The 21,247-nt window shown below is 49.1% G+C and overlaps 1 protein-coding gene across 1 annotated transcript; it reads left to right on the forward strand.

The window, feature by feature from the left end:
* On the forward strand, window positions 1–6,371 carry LOC123366610 (serine/arginine-rich splicing factor 7-like). The gene is made up of 8 exons (XM_045010237.1): window positions 1–130; window positions 480–660; window positions 782–958; window positions 1,834–1,908; window positions 2,020–2,121; window positions 2,775–2,822; window positions 3,951–3,986; window positions 5,190–6,371. Exons 1-8 carry the CDS (start codon window positions 103–105, stop codon window positions 5,245–5,247), a joined length of 705 nt encoding a protein of 234 aa, XP_044866172.1. The 5' UTR covers window positions 1–102; the 3' UTR covers window positions 5,248–6,371.
* Window positions 6,372–21,247: the final 14,876 nt, after the last annotated feature.

Genomic DNA, 21,247 nt, shown 5'->3' on the forward strand with positions numbered 1-21,247 from the left:
TGCTGTGCGCGTGCGCCGCTCACTCTATATAAGCGGCTCGCGGCGCCTGCGCGCAGAGAGGCAGGCAGCAGGCGAGGCTGGGTGGCGGTTGGCGCGGGAACCATGTCTCGCTACGGCCGCTATGGAGGCGGTAGGAGCTGAGCTAGGCCGTGCCGCGCGGGGCGGGGAGGCGCGGCGGCGGGGATGGGGGGGCCTCTTCGCCGGTCCCGGCGGGGCGGGGCGCGTGGGTGGTCGCCGCGGGATGGGAGGCCGCCGCCGCCATTTTGCGCACGTTGGGCGCTCGCCGCGCGGCTGGGCCAGGGATCCCCGCGAGTGAGGCGGCCAAGATGGCTGCGGCGCCTCAGCGGCGGCTGGGCTCGGTGCGGCGGGGGACCGGCAGGGCCTTGGCGCAGCGGCCGCGCCTCCCTCCGCTCGCCCGGGGGTGGGGTGAGGGGAGGCGGCTGCTCGGCCCCCAGCGACCGCGTGACTTGCTCTTGCAGAGACCAAGGTGTACGTGGGGAACCTGGGCACCGGCGCCGGCAAGGGCGAGCTGGAGCGAGCCTTCAGCTACTACGGGCCCCTGCGCACCGTGTGGATCGCGCGGAACCCGCCGGGCTTCGCCTTCGTGGAGTTCGAGGACCCCAGGGACGCGGAAGACGCGGTGCTCGGACTGGATGGAAAGTAGGTGGCGCGGGAAGCTGCTGCTCTGCCGGCGGCGGGCGCGCGGGGTCCGCGGCCCGTGATTTCCGCTGCTGCGCAGCAGCCACCCGCCGCCCTGACCGGCGCCTCTCTGGGCTTGCAGGGTGCTGTGCGGCTCGCGGGTGAGAGTGGAGCTGTCCACGGGCATGCCCCGCCGCTCGCGCTACGACAGGCCTCCCGCGCGGCGCCCCTTCGATCCCAACGACCGATGCTACGAGTGTGGCGACAAGGGTCATTATGCTTATGACTGCCACCGCTATAGCCGGAGGAGGAGGAGCAGGTATGTGTGTGAAAGGAGTGATTGGGTCTCTTGGCTAGGTGCAGATGTAGTCTTGTTAGCCAAGAAGAGAATGTTATGCCAGTTTAATTTAACTTTAATGCTGTATTCATACAGGTGTATTTTACATTTTGTTGATATTTCATATTAAATGTTAATATATTAACAATCAACCTGGTCAAAACCTTTCAGGTTTCTTCGTTTGAGTCAGTCGCCTTGATTCAGAATGTCACAAGCCTTAAGGTTTCATGCTGAGGCGCCTTGCAAAATCCGACAATTAAGATCCTTCTAGACCTTGAGGTGATCAGCATAAGAGGCCAGATCCCCTCGAGCCATCTACACCTAGCTTCACCATATTCTTTAAAGGGCAGAAAATTTGAGACGGTGATCGCCGTAACAGTAAATTTGGCTTTCAATTGGGGCCCCCCCCCTCCGGTTTAGAAAGAGGAACACCAGATTGACCACATTCCCACCTAGAAAAATCTTCTTGCGTCAATCAAGCCTCACCCTGGCTCATTTGGCTGTCAGTTTGATCGTCGTTAGATTGAAGAGAACACCTAGATGCAGCGATCGGCTATAGATACTTCTAGATCGTCTAGATCTGCTAGACCTTGGGCCAAAGAGGGTCGACCTGCAAACTTGCAAGGTTTATTTTAATACACATTACAGTGTTTTTATATTATCATGTAATTCTAAATGTAATTCAGCTTAACATCTTTTCTAGGTAGTAAAAATACTCAAAACAAATAGGCCCTGAGTTTTTTCCAACTGACAGACACTAATTTTTAGTTGTCTGAAATTTTAACTTCAGCAGAGGCTCACGTGCGCTAATTGCTAAAATTGTTTTCTAATACTTATTTTTTCTAACCTACCATTAGGTCACGTTCTAGATCTCATTCAAGGTCCAGAGGAAGAAGGTATTCTAGGTCACGCAGCCGAAGCCGTGGTAGGAGGTGAGTTTGACTTTCTTGTGCTCTCCTTTTTTAAGAGAAGTCAAACATACTATTCTCCTTTTTTAAAGACGAGCAAAGTATTGTATAATATTTTCAATTTTTTCACTGCAGATCCAGGTCAGCTTCCCTTCGCAGATCGAGGTCGGTGTCACCTCGTAGATCTAGATCAGCCTCACCCCGTAGATCCCGATCACGTTCTTTAAAAAGATCAAGGTAATTAGTTTTGTATTATGCTTATCAGCCAACTTTTTTTTTTAAGGTGGATTCAGAATATTTGAATGGTATAATGGGAGGTAGTGTAAAGCTCATTCTTTACGTGTTATTTGGCAAGTAGATTCTGTGAGGTTTCAAGACCAAACATATTAACATGGGGAAATTTCCTCTCAACTGAAGTGAATATTCAAAAAACAGTTCTCTTGAATTTTTGGTATTGCATGTTTAGCTGGTCTTAGGGTCTGGTGTATACTTAAACATTTTGCCAGCCTAGTTATGTCATTGAGTGTGAATAAAATCACACCCCAAACAATGTGTAAGTATTGTGGTCAAAGCCCTGGAGCAATTTATGTAAATAAAAATTGCTTTACATAGCATAATATAATATAAGCTTATCCATGACATCAACTTCCCATGTTTCAGTGTTTGGTTTCTGATTTTTTGGAAAATAGCACCTCTATCTAAAGCTGGCAAACAGGATCCTGCTCAGATAACAAAATTGCTGCTGCAATATTGGCTGCTTAGAGTTTTTTACCTAGACAGCAAATGCTGTGGATTTGTATTTTTCTTACTGCATTGCTGTATTAATACAGAAATTAATTTTTCTTGTGGAGTTGAGTTGGCTTTCATTAGTTTCCTTCTTCCAACCTTAGATCTAGATCAAGATCCAGATCCAGATCTGCTTTATGGCCACGAAGCAGGTAAGATGTTTGCCATAATTAATTAAAGCTACAGGTTTACCTAGTCAAATGCATTAGTTCTTTCTGCCATAGACAGATGCATATTAGGCAGAACTTGCTCATGTACCAGAAGTTTGCCTGTGGTTCACCATCATACCCTAAGACCCTAATGTGTCCTGTAAAAATGAAGTTGGTGCCAGGAAAGTATATTGGAAAGGACACTTCGTAGTTTCAAACCCCAAACTTGCTTGGAAAAAAGCTTAAACAGCACCTAGCAAAATACAAATGCACAGTAATAGAGAACTCAAGAGAATCCCTGGGATGTGTTTGGGGGAAGTTACCGCTTGATGCTAAAATGTGCTGTTTCTGCCTGTTATCTCATGAACGTCATATTGAAACTTAACATTAGTTCCCCCTAAATTCAAATGTCCATTTAGCGATTCTACAGTATGCCCTGATTCATTTGCATATGCTAGTGGTGTGCAGTGAACAACTAGCCATGATCAATTTGTGTCAGCTAGGGAGACTCAAATAGTAGGGCATGTTAGTCAAATGTAGGACTGGGACTGTTTTTCTATGAATGAGGTACTCCTAGAATTCAAATCTTAACATAAATCTTTGTGACATAACATAAGTATGCAGTTTAGTGGTCCAGTAGTAGCGGAAGAGTTTTTTTTCAGGATGGGAGTTACTGAAAAGTGTAAAGCATTGGCATTGTTCACTGAATGGTTTTAAAGATACTGTCCATTGAACTTCACCTTCAAGCAAGCAGAAGATTCTAATGGCTTATTTACAGAAGAACAAACGGAACTCTTGGCTGCAGAGCTACAGAAGTTCTAGAATCAGTTAGATGTTCACATCTTGTTGGTAGTTTTAAAATGTCACAATCACAGCAGGAGAACTTTGTTTCTGATGGTGGTTATATTAAGGAGGCACTGCTCTCTTGTGCTAATGGTTTTTGTTGACGGATTTTCTGAACAAACAAAACTACTCAGAAGAGTTGCCAAGAAGTAGAAATAGGTGGGATGAAACACAAATGTGAGCACCAGACTTGAAATGTACCAGCATGTTTTCATTAAATGAGTAGTGATGGATGGTGACTGCGTCTCGAGATGAGGACAGATAAAAACTTGTGTCCATATTTTGCAGCCGGTCAAAGTCCAGATCACCATCTCCAAAGAGAAGGTAAGTTGAATCTTGCGATTAAAGACTGCTGGGTGTAGAATAAATGTTGTCTTCAATGGTCTCTACTGATAATCTCAGTCAAACAAGTTTTCAGAACTTTTCCCTATACTTTCTCTGATTTAACTGTAAGGTGTATTTTGGATGGACAGAGCTGTCTTAATTAATGCATGGGACACTGATTACTAAGATGAGGCCCATCATGGTAAAGCTGTTTCCAAGAAAGTGGGTGCATGTTGTATTATGAGGATCTTGCCTTTGGCTATTTCTGTATTACTTCCATCCTCATATAATTGCAAGTTAATGAAGTTTTTATAAAGTGGATGAGCTAAAGCATGAAATAAATTTTAAGCACAGGGGAAATCAATTTTAAGCAGTCTATTTAAAAACTCCAGTGATCATAATGAGATTAACTTGTGTTCTAGAAGGTGCAGTGGGCTACTTCTGGCTTACAATTAAATCCTTTTCAGAAGGACTGAACCTACTTTCTCAAGGGGTGGGGGATATAGCCAGAGTAAAAAAATTAAATGGAAAATATAAATGGCTGAGTAAAACTGTAAATGGATTAAATGTGTGAAGCAAAACATAAACTAAAGACTTCTTGTAACAAACACCCATCTGACCGAATTGAAGTCAAACTGTGATCCACCTTGCTGATGGCTCTGTTTTGACTAACAGCTGTACAGTCTGTTGTTACATGGTAATAGCAGGATAGAATTTTCTACATTTCCCTTTTGTAATGCAGATGAATATTTGTTAGAACAGTGCATGTTTTATGTAATTAATCATTAGCCTTAGATTTTCTATTTTAGTTTGAGCCATTTTTAACCATTTTCCATTAATTCAGGGTAAGTATGATCTTCTCAACACTTGGAGACCACTTTTCCAAGCTTGACTGAAGTCTCTTGAGGGAAGGAGTGCATGGGAACTGGAGTAGCGTGTGCCTTGCCACACTGTGTGCCTGACCTCAAGGTCCTTGTTTGTAGCCTCCTTTTTATCCTTTCCTGTTAATGAGGAAATGTGTGTAAGATCTGTTTTAAAAGGAAAACTAAATATCTACTTTCATTGGTGCTGATTATTGGGTTATTACAGAAAATACTTGGTTTCTTTCTCTCTCTTCCCCCCCCCCGCGACATTGCTATATCGGAAGTTCTAAGTCAACACTAGAGTTACTCCAACTAACTTCTGTTTTTCTTTCACTTTCAGTCGTTCACCATCAGGAAGCCCTCGAAGGAGGAGTGCAAGTCCTGTAAGAATGGACTGAAATTTCAAAGTTAACCTTTTAGGAAGAAAGTTATTTTGTTTACGTTGTTATAAGGGATTTTGTGTCTGATGTAAATGGTAAGGGCTTAGTCCTAGAAGGGTATTTCAATCAAATAACAATTGGCCTGGATTGGGATCTTCTAAATTGTGACATCACATTCGTAGATTAGTGCGCAACTTTTTTTGTTGTATGCATTTGCATCCTGTGATCTGAAAATGTGGGACTTTTTTTATTGACACATAGAAATAAAATGTGTATTTCTAACTAAAAACCTCTTTGTGGTAGCCCTACTGCTTCTGTTAATGCTTCAGTAACTTTAAAGCAAGTCATGTATGTCATTGAAGTTGATGTTATACAGGTTGTCAAACTTAAAAAATTGATGGCTATCACAGTCATATCTTCTCAGTTTATTTTGAATTCTAGACAAAGGTGTATCTTTAATTTCTGCTTTTGTTCTGATAGATGGATGAGGTGACGCAAGTTAAAGGTGATCTGTAAAGTGTTACTACAGAAGGTGCTTGTGCCTTTTTTAATAGGTTTTTGATTCTGAAAGTGTCCTGAAAGGAAGTGTAACTGTTGTTCTACTGGTTTTTAACTTAAAATGATCGGGAATGTAAAGTCTAGTCTTCCCTGGCCGTATTGGAGAATCAGTGAGGTATCAGATGTTTTGAATTCTTAAATGAAGGTGTTGAAAGGAGTTTTTACTCACAGTGAAGTTAAATGGCTGTTAACTTTTAACCAGAGTGTTTAAAATTTTGTAAACAGCTCAGTTGCCCCTACTTTCTTACATATAAAGAAGCCGAAAAGGGCACAAGCACAGGGTTGTGGGTTTTTTTGCAGGTTACCTTTAAACAGTGCATGTTGAGGGAGAAAAAAATACAGCTGTCATGACTTCTCTTCTGCAACCAACTTTGTCCAGTTAAACAAATTAGGGGGAAAATTAACTAAACGAGTGATTTTTATGCAGTCACGATCTGTTCTGCAACATACGTTGCAATCATAAAGCAGCCTGTATGCTGATAGGCAAAACCTTTTATGGTACTGATAAGCTAATTCCTGTAGTACGCACCAAATACATGATTGAAGAGCGTAAAAATAAATTGTATATGAGGAAGTATTTCAAACTGAAGCCTATTTTGTGATCTCTAATAAGTTGCAAGTGGCTTTGACACTTCATGTTGAAACTGAGCATGACTGTCTTTTGATAAGGATGTTAGACTGCCAGGAATCTTTTTGATAAAAAAGCAAACACTGCAGCTCTTTAATATTCTGGTCTATTTAAACAAAAAAAAAAAAACTAGATAAATTCATGGAAGATAGGTCCATTAATGGCTATTAACCAGGATGGTCATGGATGGTATCTCTAGTCTCTGTTTGCCAGAAACTGAGTGAGTGAGTGACAGGGGATGGGTCACTTGATGATTCCCTGTTCTGTTCATTCCCTCTGGGGCACCTGGCATTGGCCATTGTCGGCGGGCTAGATGGTCTATAGGTCTGACCCATTCTAGCCGTTCTGATGCTGTAGTTGAATACCAGTTTCAGCGTTCAGGGAAAGCGCTTTAGAGCACCTTCACAGGCACTGAGTTTGAAAGAACAGACTTGTTCGTGCTTCTAATGATATGTCTAATGGTGGATTATGCTTGTAAAAGTATAAACCTTAACGTAGTACCTTAAATAGAAAATTACCTGGCCCAAAAGACAAATTTTGGGTAATCCACAAGTTTCCGATAATAGACTTCTCATCTAATGTTAGGCTTCACTCATGCCTGTAAGACTTTTACAACTAAGTAGTCCCAACACTCTGAACAGGTTGGTCCCTAGACTTGTTAACACATGAAGGTTCTTGAGTAGTACTAGCTGTTGGAATGCCCTATTTTGGTAAAGTTCTCTTATTTTGACAGTTTTCATGGTCACCTGCCAGGCTTATTTCTTAAATCTATTAGCCAGTTTCCTAGGTTTATGTCTTGACTTGATTTTTGCGGGGTCTCATTTTCCATACGTACAGTGCATTGTAGTTTAGCAATGGAAGCTGATGCTCCTGTTGCTAAAGTATTCTGTTATTGACATTTTGCTAATTCTTAAATACAAGACCCCAAAAACTGAAAAATGGGGAATGGGAGATAACATTGTATAATTATAAGGAACTGATTCAGCAAATATACCTAGAAGTCATTGCTTACAGGTATCCTTATTCATTGTACAGAGGAGTCTAGCACCAGAGAGAAGCTGAAAGTGAGGTCAGTCTAGAGAAGTTGAAGTATAGCAGTATAATGGCTTGTGTACATGAGTTGCACTGGCTTAACATGAGGGGAGCATTTACTGTGTGGATGCTCTTGATTTTGGTTTAGTGTAAATTAGTTGGGAACAGGTGCGAACTAAACTGCAGTAACAAACCCTTAAACTGAAATAAGTGTCGGTGCAGAGCTTTGCTGCATTAGTTTAAATTCATGCTTTAGGTCAGTGGCTCTCAACCTTTCCAGACTACTGTACCCCTTTCAGGAGTCTTTGTCCTGTGCACCACTAAGTTTTCCTTCACTTAAAAACTACTTGCTTACAAAATCAGACAAATACAAAAGTGTCACAGCACACTATACCAAAAAATTGGAATCAATTGGAATATAAATATTGTACTTACATTTGAGTGTATAGTATATAGAGCAGTATAAACAAGTCATATGAAATTTTAGTTTGTACTGACTTTGCTAGTGCTTTTTATGTATCCTGTTGTAAAACTAGGCAAAAAGCTAGACAAGTTGATGTACCCCTGCAAGACTTCTGCGTACCCCCAGGGGTACACCTACCCCTTGCTGAGAACCAATGCTTTAGGTTAAGCTACTGCTGTTTTCCCATGTAGACCAAGCCCCAAGAGGAAACTAGATGCCTGTGAAGACCCACAGGCCTGGAGCTGGGAAGAGGATGACCGGGGGAGAAAAATAGATGTACAGAAATGGAGGAAGAGATTGGGCCAGGAAAGTACTTGCAGTGGAAAAGAACCAGACAAATGTAGCAAGGGCTGAGAGGACTATACCAAATTTGGGGGGGGGGGGAGGAGGAGGAGTTTCTGCCTTTCCCCTGAAAAGGGCAGCACAAGCACTGTAGTTTGTATTAAATGTAGCTGCTTTTTAGTCTTATTCCAGCTTCTTCCCTTGGTTGATGTGCTGTGGCCACTGACTCTGAAAAGTTGTAGATGACAGTTACCAGCACTTTTCTTTGAATTTTTCAGATGAGAATGAGACTCTGCTCCTTATCCAGGGGCTTGGATCAGTCAGATCACTTCCCACAGTTTTGTGAGGTTTGAGTTAAATAGACAACAACAACAAAAACTTTAGCTTCACTCTGTGATCTGTTGTCTTTCTGTATTCCCCTGAGCAAATGGCTTTGCTCAGAATTCATCTTATTCTGAATTATTCATTTAAAAACATCACAAAGGGAAAGGCAGTGCACAGCCCCCTTGCAAGCTAGTCTTTGTAAGAGGGCTGCATTTACCTCATTTGTGCCCTCAAAGTTCTTAAATTGATTTTATTGTGAAGGCATCTGTTCTAAAGAATTGAGTTAAGTTTGAGGGCAAGGAAAATTCCCTGCTGGTGTTTGACTCATTCCCTACTGCAGGGACCATGCTCACCTGTGTGGTTTAATCCTGATGTATACCTTTACTGTCATGCACTTTAGTGATGCTTTAACACAGCTGTTAATTGGTGATACACTGTCTTGTAATGGGTGAAACATGCTAAGAGGAATATTGATACTGAGTGGGATGCACAGGGAAATGAAGGAGCTGTCAGAAGGACCCCTGGAACAGGTTCCTTCTTCACTGCAGAAGAAAGCTGTGGGCTGCAAGGAAACAAGTAATGAGAATGCCCAACAATTTATGTTCTTTGTGTCTGACAATTTTATTCTTGCCCGATACTGACATTAGACTTACTGGTCTGTAATTGCTGGGATCACCTCTAGAGCCCTCTTTAAATATTGGCGTTACATTAGCTATCTTCCAGTCATTGGGTACAGAAGCTGATTTAAAGGACAGATTACAAACCATAGTTAATAGTTCCACAATTTCACATTTGAGTTCTTTCAGAACTCTTGGGTAAATGCCATCTGGTCCTGGCGACTTGTTACTGTTAAGTTTATCAATTAATTCCAAAACCTCCTCTAATGACACTTCAATCTGTGACAGTTCTTCAGATTTATCACCTACAAAGGTTTGGGAATCTCCCTAACATCCTCAGCCATGAAGACTGAAGCAAAGAATTCATTTAGCTTCTCCCCAATGATTTTTATCGTCTTTAAGTGCTCCTTTTGTATCTCAATCATCCAGGGGCCCCAATGGTTGTTTAGCAGGTTTCCTGCTTCTGATATACTTAAAAAACATTTTGTTAATACCTTTTTGAGTTTTTGGCTAGCTGTTCTTCAAACTCCTTTTTGGCTTTTCTTATTACATATTTACACTCCTTTCTATTTACCTCACTAGGATTTGACTTCCAATTTTTAAAAGATGCCTTTTTATCTTTCCCTGCTTCTTCTACATGGATGTTCAGCCACTGTGGCTCTTTTTTTAGTTTTTAGAAAATGGTTTGTCTCTGAAATTACATGTGGACTTCAGTGTTCTCTGCTCTGATGGAAGTACCTCAGTCCTCTTCTGCTAACTGGTTTCATGGGGGGAAGCAGCCAGTACTCTGTCTCTCTCCAGCCACAGTGATAAGGAAGCTCCCCTCCTCACAGGGCCATAACCCAGCCTGATGGATGGAGCCAGGCTCCAATAGAGATGTTAGTGAGCAGGGAGGGATGAAGGGGGTGGGGGAAATGAGCCAGCTTTGGGCTTGGGTGAGGAGTGGTCAGGAAAGGAGGCCACTGAAGGGTTGTTAGTGGGGAATGGGGGGAGCCACCCAAGGAGGCTGCTGTTAGGGGCACCCAGGGCTGAGGATCAGATTTGGGGCTTATTGCCTCTTGGCTGCTCTCAGCTTGGTGCAGTGTGAGGCCCCAGGAACCTAGGCTCAGCCAGAAGGCATCGCCTTGCCAGCCTGGCTGCCCTCAGGCTCTTGGTTGGGCTGCACTTAAGCATGGATCTTCTTGCCTGCTGCTGGCACCTCTGGGGCAGGGGGCAGAGCTCCAAAGCAGCTGCACCAGCCTACATGGCAGTAGAGCTTGCCCTGAGCTTGCCCCATGATGCTCTCCCACTCTTGAAGCATCAGTCTGAGCCCAGCCTGGAGCCCCAGCTCCTGTCCCTACTGCCAGTGCTGACCCCACAGGGCTCCAGCTCCTCCCTGCCCAACCCTGGTTGCCAATTAAAAGCTGGACATGAGTGCTGGAACCTCCCCTGCCCTGCCTCTTCTCCCTGCCCCCCCCCAAGGCCTTGCCCCCATCCACCCCTCTTATCCCCTTCCACCCCCCTGCCCGGGTCAGCAGGGCCTCTCCTGCAGAGCCTGGGCTGGGAGCTGCAGCTGCCTGCTGCAGGGAGGAGGTGACCCCAGCTGAGATGGGGCTGGCATAGGTGATGACCCAGCACCTACTTGCCTCCCCTGCCCACAGTAACTGAACTTTGGGTGTCTGGTCAGTAGATCTGACCAGACTGTCATTTCCCTTTTCGACTGGACTTTCTGGTTGAAAACCTGGCACCTAGCCACTCTACCCCACTCAAGCCAGCATGGCCCAAAGGATTTGGCACCCACCATCCCCTAGAGCAGTGGTTCTCAAATGTCTATTGGTGACCCCTTTCACACAGCCAGCCTCTGAGTGTGACCCCCCCCCCCCAGCTTATAAATTTTATTTAACACTATTATGAATGTTGTGGGTGGCGGCTGACAGCTTGCAAGCCTCCATGTAATAACCTCGTGACCCCCTTGGGCTCTCAACCCCCAGTTTGAGAACCTCTGCCCCAGAGCCCTGCTCCTAACTCAACCAGCACCACTAGTGCAAAAACAAGCATGATGGGGTCTGTGTTTATTGCTCATTACTCCAGTGTGGTGGGGGCTTGAGCCCCAGGGTGCTCCACAAACCCAGAGCTCAGAGACAGGCCCTGCCCTGAAGAGCTGTCAGTCTGGGTCACAGACAGGACCCAACAAGTGGGTGCCCCACCCTGATGAGGCAGCACAAGGGGCCACCAAGCCCCCTGCGAGCCAGTCATTCCACATGCCAAACCCAGTGAATTAGCACATAGGAGAGCCCGGTATGTGAGCAGCAATCCCACACCAAGGGACATTGGGTCATTGTTCAGCATTCACTCCCCAGCCAGCCCAGCGCACGTGCTCACCTCTCATGCAGACAGCCGATAGTCCCTATCGGCGGCGACCTCCTGGTGGGGCAGCTCCTTTGTCCTGAGGGAGCTGGTGCTGGACTTGGTGATTCACCACCCGGAAGGTTCAGGGTCCTGAAGGAGACCATGAAACACCATTGCCTGTTAGCTCCTCACCCTGTAACCCCCACCCTCCCTGCAACCAGCCACCCTCCAAGCCCAAAGAGATGGGTGAATCGTTCCAGCTACAGGTTAGAAACAAGGCAGCAAGAGTGCTGCATTCCTGAGGAGAACAAGGTTCCTAGTTTGTGAGAACCCTCCAGCCAGCGTAAGGAGCGAGAGCACACAGCCATCAGGAGCTATTAATGACTTTGTCATTCATAAGGCTTCAGCAGCAAACAAGAAATAGACACCACTAACCTCAGTGCACACGGAGTCCTAAGGATACAAAGAACTAGTCCCTGCTGATCGCTGGAACCCTGCCTGCTGCATTGGGATATACACAGTATTAAACCCTTCTCTGGTCCCTCTCCTAACTGTGGGGTGGAGAGGGATCCCAGTGCCATCTAACACCACCAGACCTGACCCACCTGCTCCAGGGCCCTCTGGCTCTCTCCTCCCTGTGGTTTTAGGGTCTCGAACACTGACCCCCTGGGTTTGATGAGGGTGCGGGGAGGGCTTCTCTCCCCAGTAACAGGCTCCTTTACTGGCCCAAGGTGCTTCACTTTGGATTTGACTTTCTGATTTAGGGCCTTGCCCTGTATTCCTTGTGTATCTGAAATTCCCAATTATTTATTACATATGACACATGGTACTTCAAATACAGCACATCCTCTGTATATGCCCCATGCTTTCTTCTCACCTGTAGGCATAGAGCTCTTCCAGAATTAGGCCCATTGTCATCAATGGGGAAGAAAGTAGAAATTACCTGTTTATAAAGGCTTTTGATGGCTCCCTTTCCCACTGCTGCAGCATCTCCACCCAGGGAGGGTCCCTCAGACCCTCTGACTCCTGCCATGGGCTGCATGGGAAAGGAGTGGCTGGGGAATCTGCGAAACAACACAAGCTTTCATGAGGAACTTAGTTCTGAGGATCTCGCTCCCCTGTTTGTACAGAATTGCGCCCCTGCCTTTGTGAGGCTCCATGGGATGAATGTGACTGCCCCATTGTCTTGGGGGAGGACTGGCCTGTGTGTCCTGTACTAGAGCTGTTGGCATGGTGCACTTCAGGCGCTTTTGTGGAGGAAGATGTTCTCCCCATGGCTGGAGAGAGATTTCCCAGGGCAAGGCTGGATGACAACAACAAGGAATAACAGGATGTGATGAGGAAATGGAATCTCAGGAGACGTATCCAGAGGTTGAGCTCTCAGGCTGTGAATACCCTCCCAGTGAAGGAGGGCCTAACCCCATCCATCTCTTGGGACTTTACAATTAGACTTGAAATGCACCAAAGGTAGCAGTCCTGCATAATCATGGAGAAGGACTGGATGATCTTCACATCCTCTGCATCTCTGACCTTTTTGCCTGCTTCCCATTTTCCGCAGAAAATCCCGCTCACCTCATTCCTATTTGCACCTTGTTCTGTGCCTGGTCCAGGAGCAGGGAGACAAACAGCCAAAGGCCTGGCAGAGAGGAATGAGAAGATGGAGAGAACCAAGGGAAAGGTTCCTCATCTTTATTTCTAAATTCAAACCTGCAGGAATAGCCTCTCTGGGGAAATCCACAATGAACCCGTTCTCTGAGCCAGCGGCTGAACTTGTAAACTCCAAGCCCCACAAGCGCTGTCCAGTTGTGGGTTGCGATTCCTGAGACGGAGGGGGTGGGAACACCATGGAAAGTGCACTGGCATGCCACCTCCACACAATGAAGGAGTGACTTTTATGGGTGGGACGTGGAGCCCTCTCTTCCCACCCCCCACACACATGGGGATTAGGCAGGGGCCGGGGCAGAGCTCCTCAGAGCTCCAGTGGAAACATGTAGCACCACCCCCAGGAAAGAAAACTGGGCCCTTCATCCCTGAGCCAGGAACCAAACCCACTTATGCTAGTGCCTGGAACCTCCTTCCTGGATCCAGTCACTGAGCTGCTGCAACGATGGTCCCTCCAGCATGAGTGCCCCTCCGGATCTCCTCAATGGCCTGCTTGCACACGCATTCAGATTATGGTATAAGTGTCAGAGACAGAGAGAGAGGCTGTCAGACCCCACATTTCCTATCCATCTCTGCCCTGCCCTGTGGTCCTGCACTCCCAGGCCTTCTGGGTTGTTTGATGCCCATGTTCTACACACCACGCGTGTATTATGAATCACTTTCCCTTAGGGACCAGGATGAAGAGGGAAGTGAGCGTTAGATTCTCCCTCTCTCTTGAGGCTGGGCAAAGCAATGAGCACTCATGGAAAGACCATACTGGGCTCCAAGCATGCTGACGTCCTGATCTTTGCACTCTATTGCTTTGAGCACGTAACATGTTCCCCAGGGGCGTACCGGGGAGCGTGCACAGGCTGAGTTCCCTTGGTGGTGCCTGGTTTCCCATGTCTCATGTAACTGAACAATGCGGGGGGGTGCTGGAAAGGTTTACGGAAAATTCATGCTTAGCGGGGACTGCTGCTGTCCAGCTAGGGACAGAACCTGGCACTTGACTAGAAAAACAACTCAAACTCCCTCTTGTCCCATGTGTGTTGGGTGCAGGGCCTTAGCTCAGTCAGGTGAAAAATCAGGCAGGAGAAACCTGAGTTACAGTGTTAAGGAACTGGGCTCTTTGGCCTGTTTATGTGGAATCTGCAAACTGATGCTACCCTCCACTTCTCCCCAGCCCTGGCACTGTCCTGCCAGCACTCTAGGAATCACTGGTCCCAGGGGAGAGAACGCAGAAGCTTGTGTCAGCCCCACATCACTCTGTGCTCTAGTTCCCCACGGCAGGGGGCCCCCAGCCATAACCATGTGGGCATTGTCTCTAGATGCTCTGATGAGAGCTCCGGCACACGCGCCTTTAACAGAACCAGGGTGTGCTGGAGAAGCCCCACTGTAACAGTGAGTCAGATTCTGCACTGGGAACGCCTCTCACCTCAGCTCAATCTGCACTTGCTTTCTCTTGATCCCGGAGCAGTTGAATGAGCAGGTGGAGGTCTGGAGAGAGAAAAGGGTCTTGAACCAGGTGTGAATCCAGTAGCGGTTTGCTCTGGCCCTGCTGGGATGTCCAGGCATGTTGTGGAGGCAGAACACCCAGCCTGAGCCTGCCCAAAGGGGAGGTTTGTGAGCTCAGATTTGGACTCCTGTTCCTCTGTCCCCCTTCAGGTTGGGGGATGTGATTTGGGGGGAGAAGTGAGGAGACCCTCAGATCTCCAAGGGGACATTGCAGGACAGTCCTCAACACTCCCGCCCCCCTGATCAATAACTATTCTTAAAAAGGCTCCTGAATCCAAGATTGAGACTCACTTGATGCCAGCCCCATGTGGCCTCGTGCCAGGGACTAGTCAGTCAGCTGTGGTGCAGTCTTTCTCCTCTTCCTTAAGTGCCACTGAGAGACCCCTGCAGAGATGGTCACAGTAACCGATCTGGCAGCTATTCCGAGATGGTCACAATAATGCAGCACTTCTCTGCCATGGTTCATCTCCTGCTCTATTTATAGGAGACTCCACCGCGCTAAGTTCTTACACTTTTAACCCTTTTCCTCCCACCTCCGCTGCATATTGAAATAGTGAAAGGAGGCCGACAAAGAGCCCAGCCCACGGTGGAAGAGGCCGGAGCGTGGCCTGCGCTACATTGACAGGGTAGCTGGCACTGCATTGTAAGGACTGCAGTCACGGGGGGGACAAATAGCAGATGCTTTGGGACTGCTTGGGATGGAGGCTTTACACCAGGGGTGAGTAATAAACTGGCCCCAAGGAGGGGTGCTGTTAGCTACAGAACCCAGTCCTGGAGGGGTGTTAGGGAGCAGCATCATGCTGCCACCCACAGCAGCTGTAACTAGTGTCACTCCACTGCTGATGACCCCCTGTGGACACTGATCATGGGAAGTCCTGCCTCAAGGGGCTGACAGGCAGCAGCTGCATGGCCCTGATTGGCTCCCTGCCCTATATAACCCCAAGGGGTGTTCTGGGAAGTATCCAGGTAATAGTGTGGATCTTTTGTAGCTGCTATGACTGTCTTTGCTCCTGAAGTCCTGGCTTTGACCTTGGCTTGATTTGGACTTTGCCATCTGATGCAGACCCTGAAACCTGACTCAGCCTCTGACCCTGGGTATTGATGCTGCCCTGGAACTTGGCTGTGAACTCCTGGCTATGACCATCTCAGGTTTGACCCTGCTCTGACCATTGGCCCAGACTGCCCTTGTTAGGATCCTGGCATGAGAGCTGTCATGGAATTACTGGGGACTCTGAAGGAGGGAAACTGAGGCAGGTGCACCTGTTCTGCTGTAGCCTGCTGGTAGGGAAGGGGCGACTTTCTCCTATTGAAAGTCAGACTCCTTGTTGCAGTGATCTTGTGTTAGTTCGTTAGAGATCCCAGGGTGCATGAAGTTACGTGACTAATACATAGGCCATCTCATTTGGGATAATTCTGTCTCTGTCTCTCTGGTGCAGGAGCATGAGGGGAAAATGCTGCAGCGGGCAGGTGGGGAACCAGGCAGGCTGGAGGGTTGCCAAGGGGCAGATGGGGCACATGTAGACGCAAGCTTGGGACCCTGGTCCGGCCCAGCCCCATGCTGCAGTGACTGTGACAGTGTAGTGCACAAAGGGCCTCGGCGACAGGAGCTGATGTCCAGGGCAGGGTGTCTTTGTGCGCGTGCGAGAGAGAATGTAAAATAAGCTTTAAGCTCCTAATATGCTGACTCCCTCTCTTGGCTGGGTCCCTGGGGAAAGTCAGCCCAGACCCTGCAGAGGAGTGACTCTTGGATGCCAGGATCTGCTGCTGACTCGGGCCTACAGAATGAAGGTCCCACAGCAGGCTGAGTGCGGGAGGGCGCGGTAGCAGTGTTCTCCGTCGCTGCGCGAGAGACCAGCCGAGGCAGGGCACAGCTGCACACCCCTGGGCCCTGGCAGGTGGCCTGTAGAAGTGTTCTCCCAGGACATGCCTGTGAGTAACTGGACAGGCCGCCAGGGGGCTGTGTTGCTCCACTGAAAGGTGAGCAGCAAATTGGCTGTGTCGTGTCCCCCCCCTCCGGATTTTTCCACTTTCCTGGAGTCACTTCAATGATTGTGATCCATTCCGTCAAAATATTGTGGGTCTTTCACTCACCCCCAGGCCTCTAGGTGAATGAGGCGATGCAGATGGTGTAGCATTAGGGCACTGGATAATGGCCATTAGGTCTCGTGGATTTCTTGCAGTGTGCAGTGGTTTGGTGATTTTTAAGGGGTGTTAATGAAAGAGAATTCTGCTGGACAGTGGAATTACTGCTAACGGCCTGATCCTGTGGCTGAGACATGGAAGGTCTCAGGCAGGAGCCCCTCTGCAGGGATGCTAACGACGGAGATGAATCGTCACAGCTGTGTGTGTGGTGAGGGCAGGGTGGGGGTGATGGCATGCCCCCCCGGTCCAGGTCTGAGGCGCATCTCCATGTAAGGAGAGTCTGCCAGCAGCCTGACTGAGGCTGTAGTCGCAGTCAGAGATCAGTTCTCCAGGTGCTATGCAGTCTGGAGAGGGTGGGCTGACTGGATTCTATCCTCAGCACCACCTGGGCAATAGCTACTAGATACTAACGAGCCAGGCTTGGAGCAGGGGTCAGGGTTTGGCTTTGTGTAATGAATAATCAGACCTGTGCAGAGGAACCCGGAGAGAGAGTTCTCATCTTGTCAGCACCGACCCTGGGCTTCAGTGCTAGAATGCTGCAGACCTTCTCTGCAATGAGCAGAGACTCATGCTACAGCGCACACACTCTCCTGCTGGCACTAACACCATGCAACCAGGCTGGGGTTCTGGGCCAGATAGTCTAGCAAATCCATAGTGCCCCACACTAGCACCATTACAGGTTTTGTGTATATTTAATTATGCTAGGTTAAATAGACCTAAATTTGTTAACTAATGCATCTTGGTTGCAGTTTGACACCTTTAAACAAAAGCCCATTTCATCACCCACTAGCTACAGCTTCATACAGATCCTTTTAATAATCAGTTGCTAGGTTTCCTGACAGGTAGCTAATAAACAATGAATGTCTTGCTAGGTATGGACATGGACACCCCATTGCAGTACTTCAAAGTTGCATTCAAAACTGACTCTTAAATACGTTTACTTAGTGTCAATTTTTCACATCCTGTGGTATTTGTCACATGGCAAAGAATCAGTGTCCTTTTCTTTGTTCTGCTCAGGAATGTAACTAGAAGGAGAAAATCAAGGTTAACCCTAGACCAGCATTTTTCAAAGTTCAGGTTGTGACCCAGTACTGGGTGGCAGCATGTCAGGCACTGGTTTGCTCTGGTCAGCGCTGCCGACCAGGACGTTAAAAGTTCCGTCGGTCGTGCTACCTGGCTAAGGCAGGCTAGTGCCTACCTGTTCCGACACCGTGCTGCGCCCTGGAATTGGCCAGCAGTAGGTCTGGCTTCTAGGCAGGGGGGCCATGGGGCTCCGCACACTGCCCCTGCCCTGAGCACCAGCTCCGCACTCTCGGCCAATAGGAACTGGTGGGGAGGGGTGCCTGTGGGTGAGAGTCGTGCGAAGCTGCTTGCGTGCCTTCGCCTAGGAGCCAGACCTGCTGCTGGCCGCTTCCTGGGCACAGCATGGTCTGCGGTGCCAGGACAGGTGGGAAGCTTGCCTTGGCACCCCTGCTGTGCTGCTGACTGGGAGCCGCCTGAGACAAGCCTGTGCCCCAATCCCTAGCTTGGAGTCCCCCCAAACCTGGAACCCCTTCCTGCACCCCAACCCCCTGCCCCAGCACTGAGGCCCCCCAAACCCAGAGCCCCCTCCGGCACCCCAAACACCCCGGCCCCACCCCAGACCCTGCACCCCCGTCCCTGAGCCCTGACCCACTCCTGCACCCCAGCTCAGAGCCCCCTCCCACACCCTGAACCCCTCAACTCTGGCCCCACCCCACAGCCCTCATCCTTGCACCCCAACACTCTGCCCCAGACCAGAGCTACTCCCACACTCCAACCCCCTCATCCCCAGCTCTGTTGGGTTGCGGGCATCAACAATATTCTTCAACTGAGTACCCAGAAAAGTTTGAAAACCACTGCCCTGAAAGAACTACTTCCTCTGCATTTCCCTCGCACCCCCAAGCCTGGCTTCCTACTACAGATTGAAAGAAACAGCACTGGCAGACATAGAGAAGCCATTATGCACTTGGCCAGCAATGACAGGGGGATCTCTTGGATTCTGTGATGTGACTATTCAGTCATTGTGGCCATGAAGGCAGCTGGAGGTGCCAGACTGCAACAGGCGCTAGCGTGAATGCTGCAGGCCCTCTGAGCAGTGTCAACCAGGGCAATAAGGGCTCTGACTTTCCGACTCTGTGCTCTGAGGCTTTGCAAAGGACTCTTATGCAGCTGCCTGCCAAGAACTAAAAGGATGCTCATCGCATGCCCTTGTGGAGGCCCTCCCCAGACAGACCCCTCCACACAGAACTTCACTAACGGGCCCGAAAGGTGCCAAGATCAAGATGCTGGCTCTGCACCAGCCTTGCTCCCTCCTGTCTCACGATGGTTGGGGTGTTTCTGGGAGTCCCAGCTTGTGCAGAATCTCAGCTTCTGTTTGAACACACAGGGATGTAGCCCTTGTGGCTGTGGAGCAGGGATTGAAAATGTGACCCCTCCCCACCAAGGCTCCAAAACGGAAAGGCCAATAAACAGCCCAACATTTGTCAGTTTGGAAACGTTCAAGCCAGTCTCTGTCTGGAGACCTGATTCCTTTCTGGACGCCGGGGCCTGCCGATACCAGAGTTAGGCTGCAGACCCCATGAATCCATGCCGATCTGGTCCCTTTACGTCCTGTCTTCACCTGGTACCTAGGCCTCTGGTCTCCGGGCCTGGTTGCCTTTCACCTCACCCCCAGCCCTGGCTCTCCTCAGGGCACTCTGGGCTGGTGAGGAGGGGGATCTGTGCCCCATCACTGCGGCAGCTGTTAACCCTTTCCTTGCTCCCATCAACTAGGTAAGGAATTCATTCAATTGCCCCTTCCCCTTAACATGCCCATTTTCAGGGCACTTGCACCAGCCCTCCAGGGATTCCGCCTCACAGAGGCGGCTTAGCTGCACTCCCCAAGGAGGAATGAGCCCTGCCCCAGGCCTCCACCCAGAGTTCTGCTGAGTCACTACCCTAATGCAGTCACAGGGGCCTGGCCCATTACCTGGCAGCTTGCCCAGAGACATGGTCTGAGATCAGCCCAGTGAGGAGTCGCTGGGCTGCTCCTCTCATGCTCCAGGGAATGTGGCTTACCCCAGCTGTTCCCACAGAGGCACTGGGTCTCTAAAGACAGGACTGAGTTTATCCCTCCCCTCCCCAAAGTTAGGGGCTGCCGGCATGCTGCAAAGCAGCCCTTCCTGGGCAGCTCGCACCATGCACGCTAGAACTGCTCCCCAGCTGCACCTCGGCCACTATCAGCACCAGGCAGCCCCCAGTGCTGGAGTAAAAGGTGGTCTACGTCTGCCCAGTGGAGCCAGAACTGGTACCTCACCCGTCTCTAGATTCTCAGATCTGAAGACCAGCAGGGACCATTGGATCACCTGGCCTGACCCCCCTGTATTGCATGGGCCAGAGAAGTCCCCCCACTGAGTCCCGCACCAAGTCTCTGCCCCATGGGTAGGCTAGGATGTGTCTATTAGAAAGACCAACAGTCCTGATTTAAATACGCCCATTGGTGGAGAACCCACCACCTCCCTTGATGACCTGTCACACCGGTCAGCGTCTCTCGCTGTTAAAACCAGGAGTGCTTCCTGGGCTCGTGGTGGCTATTTCAAACTCTCAGATGTTTCCACTGGGGATGAGGGCGTCCTGGATCCAGGGGTGGCTCCAGGCCCCAGCACGCTAAGCGCGTGCTTGGGGCAGCATGCCGCGGGGGGCGCTCTGCCGGTTGCCGGGAGGGCGGCAGGCGGCTCTGGTGGACCACCCGCATGCGTGCCTGCGGAGGGTTTGCTGGTCCTGCGGCTCCGGTGGACCCTCCGCAGGCACGCCTGCGGGAGGTCCATCGGCGCCACGGGACCAGTGACTGGCAGAGCGCCTCCTGCGGCATACAGCCCTGCTTGGGGCGGCGAAATGTCTAGAGTTGCCCCTGCCTGGATCCTCTCCTTTCCCAGTGTAGGATTGTTCCCAGCTCTGCCAAGCCATGGTCGCTTGCTAGGGAAACACTTGAGGAGTTTGCAGTTGCAGAGGGTGGTACTAAGTGGGGGTCTGGACTCTGCAGCGGGTGGGACCCTGGAAATCTCAGAAGTCTCATAGGAGCAGCTGTGGATGCAGTTCTGGAGCACTGGCCAAAAGCTAGGTCCAGGTCCATCATGGGTGTAAATCAGCATAGCTCCATTGATGTCAATGGAATGACACTGCTTTACCCCAGCTGAGGATCTGGGCCCCATCCTTTGAGTTCTAGCTCTGGCAGCAGTGTCTTGGCCAGCGGGTCTCTACTATTAACTCCATCTGGCCCAGGAGATCTAATGACGTGTATCCAATGACGCTACGGGAAAGCTAAAATATAACACTCTGCAGTCTCCTCCCAGGGCTTATAAACACAACAGGCAAATCTGTTAAATTATCTGGCCACACCTATGTTAGCTCCTTCCCTCTAGGCAGGCAGGTAGCATTCATCCATCTGATCAGTCAAGAGTTCACCTGTCTCAGGGAGGGAGGTGAGGC

Source organism: Mauremys mutica, chromosome 3, assembly GCF_020497125.1.
Source record: "Mauremys mutica isolate MM-2020 ecotype Southern chromosome 3, ASM2049712v1, whole genome shotgun sequence".
Lineage (NCBI taxonomy): Eukaryota > Metazoa > Chordata > Testudines > Geoemydidae > Mauremys > Mauremys mutica.